Source organism: Pygocentrus nattereri, chromosome 20, assembly GCF_015220715.1.
Source record: "Pygocentrus nattereri isolate fPygNat1 chromosome 20, fPygNat1.pri, whole genome shotgun sequence".
NCBI lineage: Eukaryota > Metazoa > Chordata > Actinopteri > Characiformes > Serrasalmidae > Pygocentrus > Pygocentrus nattereri.
Window position 1 is genome coordinate 145,001 of NC_051230.1, and position 12,500 is coordinate 157,500.

A 12,500-nucleotide genomic window follows, 5' to 3' on the forward strand; every position below is an offset into this window, starting at 1 on the left:
TTGAAGTTCTCCACAAAGCTGGGAGGCACAGGCTTTAAGCACCCTGGCTGGGAGGGGACAGAGCCCGCAGTGTCAAATCTGTTAAAGAACAGATTTAGCCTGTTGGCCCCGTCCATGCTGCCCTCTACTCCTCCGTTGTTGCTTGACCTGAAGCTGGCGATGGTCCTCATTCCATTCCAGACCTCCCTCATGTTGTTCTGCTGGAGTTTCTTCTCCAGCTTCCTCCTATATTTGTCCTTCGCCTCCTTGATAGCTGTCTTCAGGTCCCTCTGGATCGTTCTCACCTCAGCGAGGAAAGAGTGCTGGCCAATCAGTAGCCTCAAAGCAATCCTGCAGTGCCTCTTTCGTCTCCCTAGACCATCTCCTCACTATCCGTGTGTTCACAGGCTGACTCTACACCAGCGGCACATAACAGGGACTGATGTTCACCAAGTTGTGGTCTGACCTACGCAGAGGGAGGGGAGGGGGGAGCAGCGGTATGCATCCTTAACATTAGCTTACATTTACATTTACAGCATTTAGCCGACGCTCTTATCTAGAGCGACTTGCAAGATGTGCTTTGTCTATCTAGAGAAAGTATCTTTGCTAGTTACCAATAGCTTAGAGAAAAGACCTGTCCTGAGCTCAGATACTGCTAGAAACAAAAAGTCACTGTAGATACCAAAATACAGCAGGTCCAGTGTTCTTTCCTCTCTGGTGGGACAGTCCACATACTGCGTGAAGTGTGGTCATGCCTTGGCCATATTGACGTGGTTAAAGTCACCCGATATGGCGATAAAGGCACTCAGGTGTTGAGTTTGGAGATGCGCTGTAGTTGAATAAATGATGTCACACACTGACATCGGGGTGGCAGAGGAGGGTACGTAAACCGTCACAATAATAGCATGTGAGTACTCGCATGGTAAATAATATGGCCTGAGTCCAACAGCCAACAGCTCAATGTCCGGGCAACAGGCATGTTCCTTGATAGTAATGTGACCAGGGTTACACCAGCGGTTATTAAGTAGCACAGCGAGCCCACCTCCTCTGCGCTTACCGCTCTCGGTGCAGTCCCAGTAGGCCCAAATAGTCTGGAACATTGTCATCCGGGATGTCCTGGTGTAGTCATGTCAAACACATTAGACTACACTAGACATGTCGAAAAACACATTAGACTACACTCCCGGTACTCCCTCTGACTCCTGGCTAATAGTCAGACTATCAGAGCTTCAGGTAAAGTTCACATCGTACATCACAGTATAAAGCAATAAAAATACAGTGACCCTCATGATGAGAGGTCAGTGGAGAATGGATAGACTTGTTCTGTCAGACAGGAAGCTCTGAAATGACCACTGTTCACAACAGGAAAGTGTCTCTGAACACAAAACATGTACTACCTTGGGGCAGACGGGCTATGGCAGCAGAAGACCACGTCTGTGTGCTGTGTGTTTCCTCTTTACTGTAGCTCTTCTGAAATTTACACTCAACATGAAGGGATTTTCAAATTATGTCAAACTGACAGAAAACAAAAATGGAGATATGAGGTTTTGATCAGACAGCATTGATATAAATAGAAAACAGGATTATTGTGAGATCCTGAGATCCAGGTCTTTATTTTCAGTGAGAAACACTGCTTTCGTTCCAGGAGATCCATAAATAGCCGAGGAGCCGCATGTAGAGTTAAAAAGCTGAAATGTGCATCTTTCAAACGCCCCACATTTCACTGCGAGTCGTGACGACAGCGGCAGAAGCTCAGGCCCCGAGAACGTCCTCGGCATTTCCCTCAGCTTCGGCAAATTACAGAGAGCAGCGTGGCCGTCTGCTGGAGCTCCAGCGCTAAATCCAGCTTCAGCCGCGCTGCGTACAGTCGCTTTAACTTGCTCTCGAAAAAACACAACCGCAGTTTCCACGTCTGGAGTCTGTCAGGTCCTTTCACACGCTGATCAGACTCTGCTCTCCCTGCGGCTCTGCAGAACATCAGAGAACAGACGCACTTTATCTTTAAAAGCTTTCAGTGAATCTGAAACACTGAATAGATAAACTCTCACATCAGCCTCACCTGCAGTATTACACTTATTCATTTATGATCTCTCTCTGTCACTCTCTCTCTCTCCCTCCAGTTGAATCAGCTCTCTGAGGACCCCCTGAAGAGGCCGGTGGTCTACGTTAAGGGAGCTGACGCTGTCAAGTTGATGAATATAGTTAATAAGCAGAAAGTTGCCCGAGCCAGAATTCAGCACCGCCCTCCGCGGGTGAGACAGTAAAACTATAAAAACAAAATAGAAAACATAAAGAAACCTTGTGTCTGTTTTCAGTGCAATCAAACTGCAATATGAAAGTCTCAGTGTTATATAAATATATTATTATCGTTTATGAACACAGTGTCTCTGATTGTGCTCTGATCTTCCTCCTGCAGCCAACGGAGTATTTTGATATGGGGATCTTCCTGGCGTTCTTCGTCCTGGTGTCTCTGGTGTGCCTCGTCCTCCTCATCAAGATCAAACTGAAGCAGAGGCGCAGTCAGGTAGAGTAACGCTGTCCAACCCGGTTCCTTCTGGTTCCTTCTGCTCTAATGTATAGAGTTCTGGGGGTACAAACACGTTTCGCTGTATCGATAGTTATTGATAAAGGTCATGCAATCGAAAAAGTGGAAATTTTGTTTGTATTTTTAATAAAAATGTAATAAATGTTCTGGAAGCTGGAAAACAGATTCCATTAAGTCAGCTGACCCACAGAATAAACTGCAGGAACCATCATGATCTCCAACGTGAAACACAGCATTGCTGTTAAAGTGAACATTTTCAAAAGCTGCTGTTCCTTTTTACGTCGTTTATGACTCATAAAAGCTGATATTTATTGATAAGTTTGCTTATCGTTTTGGTTCTATGGTGCCCTAGTAATACGTGTTTTTCACTGAATTCGGCTCATTAAGGCCACTGAGCTCATCTGGACACAGCTGGACTAGCCGGTGCTTCAGTGTTGTCTTAGGATGGATGTGATTGATGTGGTCTGCAGCAACATCGGCCAGATCTTCTCAACTGTTCTTCTTTTACATCCATCCAGAGCTCCATGAACAGGATGGCCATCCAGGCTTTGGAGAAAATGGAGACGCGCAAGTTTAAGGCTAAGGTCAAAGGTCAGCGCGAGAGCAGTTGCGGTGCGTCAGATTCACTCAGCAGCAGCTCCACCTCTGACTGCGCTATCTGCCTCGAGAAATACATGGACGGAGAGGTGAGTGAACCCCCCGAAAACTGACCCCTGCAGAAACTGCTGTGTATTTCCTAATCGTCACTCTGGTCTCTGAGTGTGTGGAGCTTTCCAGTGTCTCTATGCTTGATTATGTGGTTTCTGACTCAATGCTTCTATGAACAGGTTTCAGTACGGCTGCTGCTGTTTTTTCACACTTTAGTCCATGTTGATAGATAACAGTGAGGCGAGTCGTGTCAAGGCTCATAGTGACGATTCCATAAAATAGATCAGAGTCAGAAAATTTGATGGAGAAAAAAATGCTGTTTTATTAAACTGAGTAAAACGATCACATCTACATCACATATTTAGTGTCTTAATACCACATGACCACCACACTCGTAATTGTAACACGTGGGAGTGATGATGAGGCGGACGCATACGCTGAGATAAACAAGATTTATTAGGGGCAAATCCATACCCATGATCAAAACGGTCCAAGGTCAGAGAACCAACACGGATAGAACAAGGGACAGACGTTACAAAAAAAGGAAACAGGCTAAACAAACAACGGCGGCCAGCAGCAGACCAAACACCCAAAAATACAATACAATACAATACACTACAAAACAAAGACCAGCAAACAACTAGAGAAACACACAGGGCTTCAGTACAGAAACCATGAGGGTTAACAAGACGCAGGTGCTAAACACAGGTGGTTACAATTAAGGGCAGGGTCTGGAAACAAGGGGGCAGGACCAGGAAGAAACAAAACAAGGAAGCACATGGAGACTGGGAGGGGCCAGTCATGACAGTAATCATGTGAAGAACACCATTACTTGTTTTTTTTCTCACACATCATGTTTTTTCACTTAACCCGTTTTTCCACACGTGATCACCCTTTTTCTGGTCATTGTCTGTTCCTTCGCATGGCCACGTCCTTTTTCCATACTTCATCTGGTTTTTCGGGATTCCGCTCTTTTTCACGTGTGACTGTGTGTCTGACACTGAGTAATTCCTTTTTTCTCACGTTTCTCTCTATGATTGTGAACAGTAGCGTGTGACGTGTCTAAAAGCCGCGTGTGATTAGTCACGCGTTGAGTGGTGGTGCTTTTCTGTGTGGGGGGTTAAAGTGTCCCCACGCTGTCTTCAGCGCTGCAGTGGTTCGAGCTCGGCGCCGTGTCAGAGAGTTTAAACTGTGTTTTTGTGGTTTTGTGTCACGTTAAATAAAAACACACAACAAAGCGCGGCGCCTGGGCAGCACACAGGAAGTGGCCGAATAAAAGGCTGAATGGCATCAAAGGCTTTTTCTCCGGTGATGAATAAAAGCGACAAAAGCGAGGCGGAAAGGCTCGGCGAGGAGAGATGAGTCATCATACGGGGGGAGATGACTTTACAGACCAAATCAGACGCTCACAGAGAGCCTCGCGGCCGAGGAGATGCTTTCAGAGCGAATTCGTCACTAAACAGTTTCCACTTCACTACAGATTAAAGGAATTCCTCCACATCAGCTGCTCCGGGTCTTATTTCATCCGAGACGTCCCAGCTGAAACAGGACCATTAGAAACCAATAGGATTAAAACCTGATGGCTTTGCTTATTAATGGAAATTGGCTTAATGGTTTCCTTTACAGACCCCTAGTTTGCTGTAGAACATCTTTAGAGTCCGTATCAAATTTAGAGTCCGTATCAAAATTCAACACATCAGACTTTCATACAGTTTCTGTTTCTTATCAAACCTCAAAGAAAAGCAAACAACCAGACAGATCGCAGAACAGAGGAGCAACAGAAACGTCTGAAAGGCTCTTCCTGCACTTACAGCGCAACACAGCAAAGACGGCTAATCATCCCCAGACATAAGCCTAAAGGACTAGAACTGCAGGGGAACCCCACCAGTGTTCAGAATTCAGTGGTTAAGATGTAAACGAACGCTTTGATGTGAAATAGTTTGTTTGAGACAAGCATAAAAACAGCGTCTCAGTCATCAGGCAGTGAATTCAGAACCAGTTCATGGAGGAACTTTCTGTAGGAGCTTTTAGAGGGACGTCTGGTTCCCATCACCACCACTGTGAGGAGCTTTTAGAGGGACGTCTGGTTCCCATCACCACCACTGTGAGCAGCTCTGACTCGGTCAGTTTCTGACTCTGTGAGTTTCTCTAGAAACCAAACCGCTCTGAACCGCTCTGTTTACATCTGAAACACTTCATTATGCAGAAAATGTTTAATTCAGAAGGCCGTCTCTCCCTGCTGACCACTGTGCGCATAAAATGTCTCAGCTCACTTTCTTGGTGGATAATTGTTCCATTTTATGTGTATTTTAACGCTAAAAGAGGGATGAACTCTGTAAAGTGTAAAACTGAGACCGGGGGGTGTTTGTGCCCACCTGGGCTTTAATCTGCTCACTTTCAATGTATTTTATGTGTAAAGTGTCATTTTAGATAATTATTCGTGTGGTCAGTCATTTTTAACCTCTAGGTGAGACGCTCTCTTTCCAGAGTGTTGAGCACTAATCGTTCTAAAGTACTGTGTCAGAGTGGGACAGTGCAGCATTGCTATTGTATTGAGATCTAGAACCGAGGAAAGAGGTGGAACTGTCAGGTGGTCCTCAAGAACTGGATTTAGAACCATTAGTGTAAGACACTATGTGAATACTGACTCTGTGCTGCCACCTACAGTTCAACTCAACAAACATTCCCTTCATTCACTCATAACTTCAGTTTCTTTCACATTATTATTCAAATTTTAATAGTACAATCCAAATCAGTAGCGGTTTACATTAGTACAGGTGTTGTTTACATTAGTACAGGTGCTGTTTACATTAGTACAGGTGCTGTTTACATTAATACAGGCGCTGTTTACATTAGTACAGGCGTTGTTTACATTAGTACATGCGCTGTTTACATTAATACAGGTGCTGTTTACATTAGTACAGGTGTTGTTTACATTAGTACAGGCGCTGTTTACATTAATACAGGTGTTGTTTACATTAGTACAGGTGTTGTTTACATTAGTACAGGTGTTGTTTACATTAGTACAGGCGCTGTTTACATTAATACAGGTGCTGTTTACATTAGTAAAGGTGCTGTTTACATTAGTACAGGTGCTGTTTACATTAGTACAGATGTTGTTTACATTAGTACAGGCGCTGTTTACATTAGTACAGGCGCTGTTTACATTAGTACAGGTGTTGTTTACATTAGTACAGGTGCTGTTTACATTAATACAGGTGCTGTTTACATTAGTACAGGTGTTGTTTACATTAGTACAGGCGCTGTTTACATTAGTACAGGCGCTGTTTATATTAGTACAGGCGCTGTTTACATTAATACAGGCGCTGTTTACATTAGTACAGGTGTTGTTTACATTAGTACAGGCGCTGTTTACATTAATACAGGTGCTGTTTACATTAGTAAAGGTGCTGTTTACATTAACACAGGTAAGCAAAGCAAAGCAAAATTTATTTATATAGCGCTTTTTACAACAGGTGTTGTCACAAAGCAGCTTTACAGAACAATCAGTATTACAGAGAGAAGAGAAAGAAGAAAGAAAATCCGGGTCCGAGCCCCCATGAGCGTCGCCAGCGGCAACAGTGGCAAGGAAAAACTCCCTAAAAGAGGAAGAAACCTTGAGAGGAACCAAGACTCAGAAGGGGAACCCGTCCTCCTATGGTCGACACCGGATAGCAAACATTATTAGTATGAAGTTTTATAGTAAAGTGGGGAAAGAAAGATCTGAGGGTGAGGACTGCACAGCGCTGTACAGCAAGAAGCTCAGTGGTGGTCAAGCCGGTCCAGAAGGCTGGTGAGCAGCGGCACCAATCAAGGCAGAAGAGGCAACAGCATCAGACGCACAGGATGGGCAGCTGATCAGCTCGGCAGAGAAAGGAGAAGAAAAAACAGAGTCAGTTCTGTAAAGAGTGGCTGACCACAGATTACAGTAAAACAGAGCAGTGTAGACTCCAGCAGGTCTAGACCTGACAGGGAGACTAATCACCAAATGCTTGACTGTACAAATAAGTTTTTAGCCTAGACTTAAAGACTGAGGCTGAGTCTGAGTCCCGAACATTAACAGGAAGATTATTCCAGAGCTGGGGGGCTCTGTATGAGAAGCTCCGCCCCCTGATGGAGCTTTATTAGTTCTAGGTACCAGTAGTGAGCAGCACCTTGTGATCTAAGTAGGTGTGATGGTTCATAGTGGGAGAGAAGGTCACTCAGGTACTGAGGGGCGAGCCCGTTTAGAGCTTTATAGGTCAGTAATAGGATTTTATAATCAGTGTGAAGTTTAACTGGTAACCAGTGCAGGGCTGATAAAACTGGGCTGATATGGTCAAACTTCCTAGTTCTTGTGAGGACTCTGGCTGCAGCGTTCTGGACCAGCTGATGCTTGTTAAGGCTTTTGCTGGGACATCCAGACAGCAGGACATTACAGTGTCCAGCCTTGAAGTAATGAATGCATGAACTAGCTTTTCTGCGTCCTGTAGAGATAATGAATTTCTTAATTTAGCGATATTGCGGAGATGCAGGAAAGCTGTTCTAGTAATATTAGTTATATGGGCGTCGAAGGAGAGATCAGCGTCTATCATGACACCAAGATTTTTAACAGATAGGCTTGATGAAACTGATAGATTGTTAAGTTTTAGTGTTGAGTTAGACAGTCTGTGTCTGTTTCTGGCTAATTTTGGACCAAGAAGCAGGACCTCTGTTTTATCTGAGTTAAGTAGCAGAAAATTATTTGACATCCAATCTTTTATGTCTTTTATACAGTCCTCAATCTTGCCAAGTTTAATTTTATCATCCGGTTTGCTTGATATATATAGCTGAGTGTCATCAGCATAACAGTGGAAATGTTGGAAATGTATGCCGTGTTTACTGATAATGGTGCCTAGTGGTAGCATATATATATATTGTAAATAATATAGGTCCTAAAACAGAGCCTTGTGGAACACCATACATTACTTTTGCACGAACAGATGATTCACCCTTTACATTATAATTTGATAGTTCACAGGGATCGAGGTTCGCTTTCTTAATCAGCGGTCTAATTACTGCAAGTTTAAAAGTTTTTGGGATGTATCCGAGGCTAAGAGAGGAGTTTATTATTGACAGAATAGGCTTAGTTATTTCTGGTAAGATTTCCTTGAGTAGACCTGTAGGAATTGGGTCCAGAATACAGGTCGATGGTTTTGCAGAAGAGACTATTTTGACTAGTTCATTTTCTTGGAGTAATGTAAACGATTCCAGCCTCTGCAGTGACTGTAATGTTCTCAGGGTCTAGACTGGAATTATATGCCAGCAGGTTTGTGGAGTTTAACTGTGTGTTCAGAATTTTCTGTCTAATTTTTTCGATTTTATCACTAAAGAAACTCATAAAATCATTGCTGCTATAGGCTGATGGCATCTGGGGTTCAGTGACTCTTTTGTTCTCTGTTAGTTTAGAAATTGTGCTAAATAGCAGTCTGGGATTGTTCTTATTGTTGTCTATGAGAGAGGAGAGACAGGCTGAGCTGCAGTCAGAGCTCTTCTATAGTCTATAGGTTCTCCTTCCAGGCGGACTGGAACACTTCTAATTTAGTCAGACGCCATTTTCGCTCTAGTTGTCTGGCTGTCTGTTTTAAAGCTCGAGTGTGATCGTTATACCACGGGGCGAGTTTTTTCTGCCGTACTATTTTGCTTTTTAATGGAGCTACACTGTCTAACGTAGATCGAAGAGTATCCTCTAGGAATTTGGTCATAGTAACTAGTTCAGTAGGATTAGATGGACAGCTGACTGAAGCTGATAACTGCGGGAGGTTTCTGATAAAGCTGCCAGCTGTGGAGGAAGTTATAGTCCTCTTAACCTGATAACATGGTGATGAACGCACATTACCACTAAACTGGATCTCGTAAGAGATTAAGTGATGGTCTGAGACGGCTTTGCTCTGGGGGAGAATGGCTAAGTTAGCTATGTCCACACCAAAGGTCAGTATTAAGTCTAGAGTGTGGTTGAGGTGGTGTGTGGGCCCTTTTATAATTTGGGTGAATCCCATGGAGTCTATGATAGATATGAATGCCTTACTTAGTGTGTCGTGAGGGTTGTCGATGTGGATATTAAAATCTCCGACAATTAATATTTTACTTGAAAACGTTATTAGGCTTGATAGAAACTCAGAGAATTCCTGTAAGAACTGAGAATACGGACCGGGTGGCCTGTAAATTGTGATTAATAGAAATGAATGTTTATTTCTTCCTTGCTCAAGTATATTAAGTACAAGAACTTCAAAAGAAGAAAATGTAGGTCCTGCTTTCTGGTTCACGCCTAAAGCTTTAGCATGGATGGTTGCTATACCTCCACCCCGACCGCTTAAACGAGGGCTGTGTGCATAGCTGTAGCCTGTGGGAGTGGCTTCATTTAGACTAAGGTACTCATCGGGTCTAATCCACGTTTCTGTGAGGCACAGAGCATCAAAACCATGATCTGTAATAATTTCATTTACAATAATGGCTTTAGATGTCAGGGATCTAATGTTAAGCAGTCCTAGTTTTAGACCAAAGGTGCGGTCGTTGTAAACTGGTGTAACTGGTCTGATATGAATGAGGTTACTAAGGCAAATGCTTCGAGGCTTTTTGATGTGTTGTTTTATTCGGGGAACAGACACGGTCTCAATTGTATTTACACAATAAGCATTTGTAGAAGTGCTAGCAATCGGCTTATTTCTAGCAGTAACACTAGCATGGTGAGCAGTTACGTTTCTATTTTTGCCGCTACTTACGTGACCGCTTTGAAGTCAGCGGATGGCCCTCTCGATGTTCCGTGAGGTGAGGTGTTGTTTACATTAGTAAAGGTGCTGTTTACATTAATACAGGCGTTGTTTACATTAGTAAAGGTGTTGTTTACATTAGTAAAGGTGCTGTTTACATTAGTAAAGGTGTTGTTTAAATTACTAGACATATTATTACATCATATTAAACTATTTATATTTTCATCAACAGTTACTGTACAAGTTTACTCTGCATATTTTACATATGCTCCTCCAACAGGACATAGTACCTCATTGTACACTCTCCATTCACTCTGTATATATGTATATTATATTTATACTTGCATATCTATAACTGCTGTACCGTCCTTCTGCACTTTATATGTAAATAATACTGTATTTTGCACTTCTGGTTGGATGCTAACTGCATTTCATTGATTTTGTACCTGTAACTCTGCACAGCGACAGTAAAGTTGAATGTAATGTAATCTAATTTACAGTAATAAAGGTCTTGTTCATATTAGTGTATCACTTTATACCTCATATCTCCAAAATGGTAACTTTACAGGAGAAGGAAAAACATGCATTACTTTCAATGTAAGTAAATGGAACCAGAATTTTTTCAAGTCATTTTTGGCTGTTTATTTTGGTCCGTCCTTCATGAAATTTACAAACAATATAAAGGCCAACATGCGTTTTTAAATTATGTCAAAAGCTGAAAATCGACAAAAATGGAGATGCAAGGTTTTTTTGCGATATGCGTTATTTACATTAGTAGAGGTGTTCACAGTGTGCAGGTCGAGTATCTTGCGGACTCTTGAGTTCAGACAGCTGATGTTCCCTTTTCTCATATCTATTCTTGAACATTCAAGTTTTCAATAATAAATGTTTATATATTGATTTATAGATTTTTTAGTATTATGAAAAGCTGCTGTAAGGATCGTAAACTGCTGTATAGTTATAAATGTTATGATGTGTGATACCTTGTGCGATCATGTATGATTTGTTCATTATGAATATTAACTGCATAAATGGAAGTCATTGGTGGACGGTGTTGACCTCCTGTTCTTCTGTTGTCCACTCAGGAGTTGAGAGTGATCCCATGCGCTCACCGTTTCCATAAGAAGTGTGTGGATCCGTGGCTCCTGCAGCACCACACCTGCCCACACTGCAGACACAATATCATTGGTGAGATGACTGATTTTTCATATACATAAGAATATATACATTTACAAGTGAAGTCATGAGCTTTATTGTCATTCCATCTATGTACAATAAAAATGATAAACAGACATTAGACAAAGTAAACAGACAGGACAGAGCTGCACTGACACAACACACACTATTTATTTTTAAAAGTAATTTTCTCTTCATATTTTTCTATGAATATTTCTATTTATATCATTTAATTTGATCATTTTCCATTCAGAGCAAAAGAAAGGAAACCCAGGTACTGTGTGCATGGACCCGGGGAACCCAGTCCATAGCCGGCAGCAGAGGGTGGTCCTCCCTGTGCATTACCCAGGCAGGGTGCATCGAGCTGGGCCGGTGACGGCATACCCTACCCGCACCAGCATGGACCCTCATGGCAACCCAATCACTGTACTAACAGTGGACCAACACCCGGACCAGACCCTTTACCCATCGCCGTCTTCCTTCATCCGCGGCTACCCTGCCCTTCACCTGGACCACAGCCTGAACCCTCACCACTGCGCCCTGGACCACCGGGTTCCTCCTTACCCCCAGCCTCATGCCTTTAAGCGCCCCAAGTTTCATGGGCGTAATTTCTCTCGTGCCACTTGCTTCTCACAGTACGAGACCATGTACCAGCACTACTACTTTCAGGGTTTGACCTTTCCGCAGCCAGAGGGTCAGCCTGGTTGTGCCCCCCACAAGGGCCAAGGTCGACCCTTTCAACCAGGGCTTTTGTATCCAACTGTGGTGCACATGGCACCGGCTTCCTCATCCCGTTTAGGGGACAATGGGAGCACTTCTGGACTTAGCTGTTACCATGGCCACCGGTCGGTGTGTAGCGGCTACCTTGCGGACTGTCCTGGGAGCGACAGCAGCAGCAGTAGTTCGGGTCAGTGCCACTGCTCGTCTAGCGACTCCATGTTGGACTGTACGGAAGTCAGCAACCAGGGTGTCTACGGGAGTTGCTCCACCTTCCGGAGTTCACTAAGCAGTGACTACGACCCCTACGTCTACCGCAGCAAGAGTCCCTGCCGCGGGTCAGCCGGAGAGGCTGGCTCAGGATTCCCGGCAGCCTCGTCTGCAGATGACATTCTGGCTCCGGTTTCGGTGGGTACAGACTCCCTGCAGCCTCCCATAGGTGCTTGCTACAGTTCCGGGGACCAGCTGTCCAACTGCAGCCTAGAACCAAACTGTAGCAGCCACTCATCACTGGAAACCAGGGAAATCACTAGCACTACCTCAGTCGGGCCCCTAGAGGGCTCCTCAGTGGAAATGAACCACTGTTCTATGGAGCATAGTGGGGAACAAGGGACAGCATGTAGCTGCTGTTTTGAGGTTCCTCCGCTGAATCTAGAACGTAAAGGACAGGAGGGATACTGCAGACGAGGAGCAGAATCCCAGACTGT

General features: G+C 43.8%; 1 protein-coding gene across 1 annotated transcript in view; it reads left to right on the forward strand.

Annotated features, from left to right (window-relative positions):
* znrf3 (zinc and ring finger 3) overlaps positions 1 to 12,500 on the forward strand; it is a 112,814-nt gene that overhangs the window by 98,722 nt on the left and 1,592 nt on the right. Inside the window, exons 4-8 of the mRNA XM_017685830.2 lie at positions 2,100 to 2,231; positions 2,396 to 2,503; positions 3,043 to 3,210; positions 10,986 to 11,088; positions 11,330 to 12,500. The exon at positions 11,330 to 12,500 is cut by the window's right edge and continues 1,592 nt beyond it. Coding sequence (XP_017541319.2) covers positions 2,100 to 2,231; positions 2,396 to 2,503; positions 3,043 to 3,210; positions 10,986 to 11,088; positions 11,330 to 12,500 — 1,682 coding nt within the window. The remainder of the gene's footprint in view (positions 1 to 2,099; positions 2,232 to 2,395; positions 2,504 to 3,042; positions 3,211 to 10,985; positions 11,089 to 11,329) is intronic.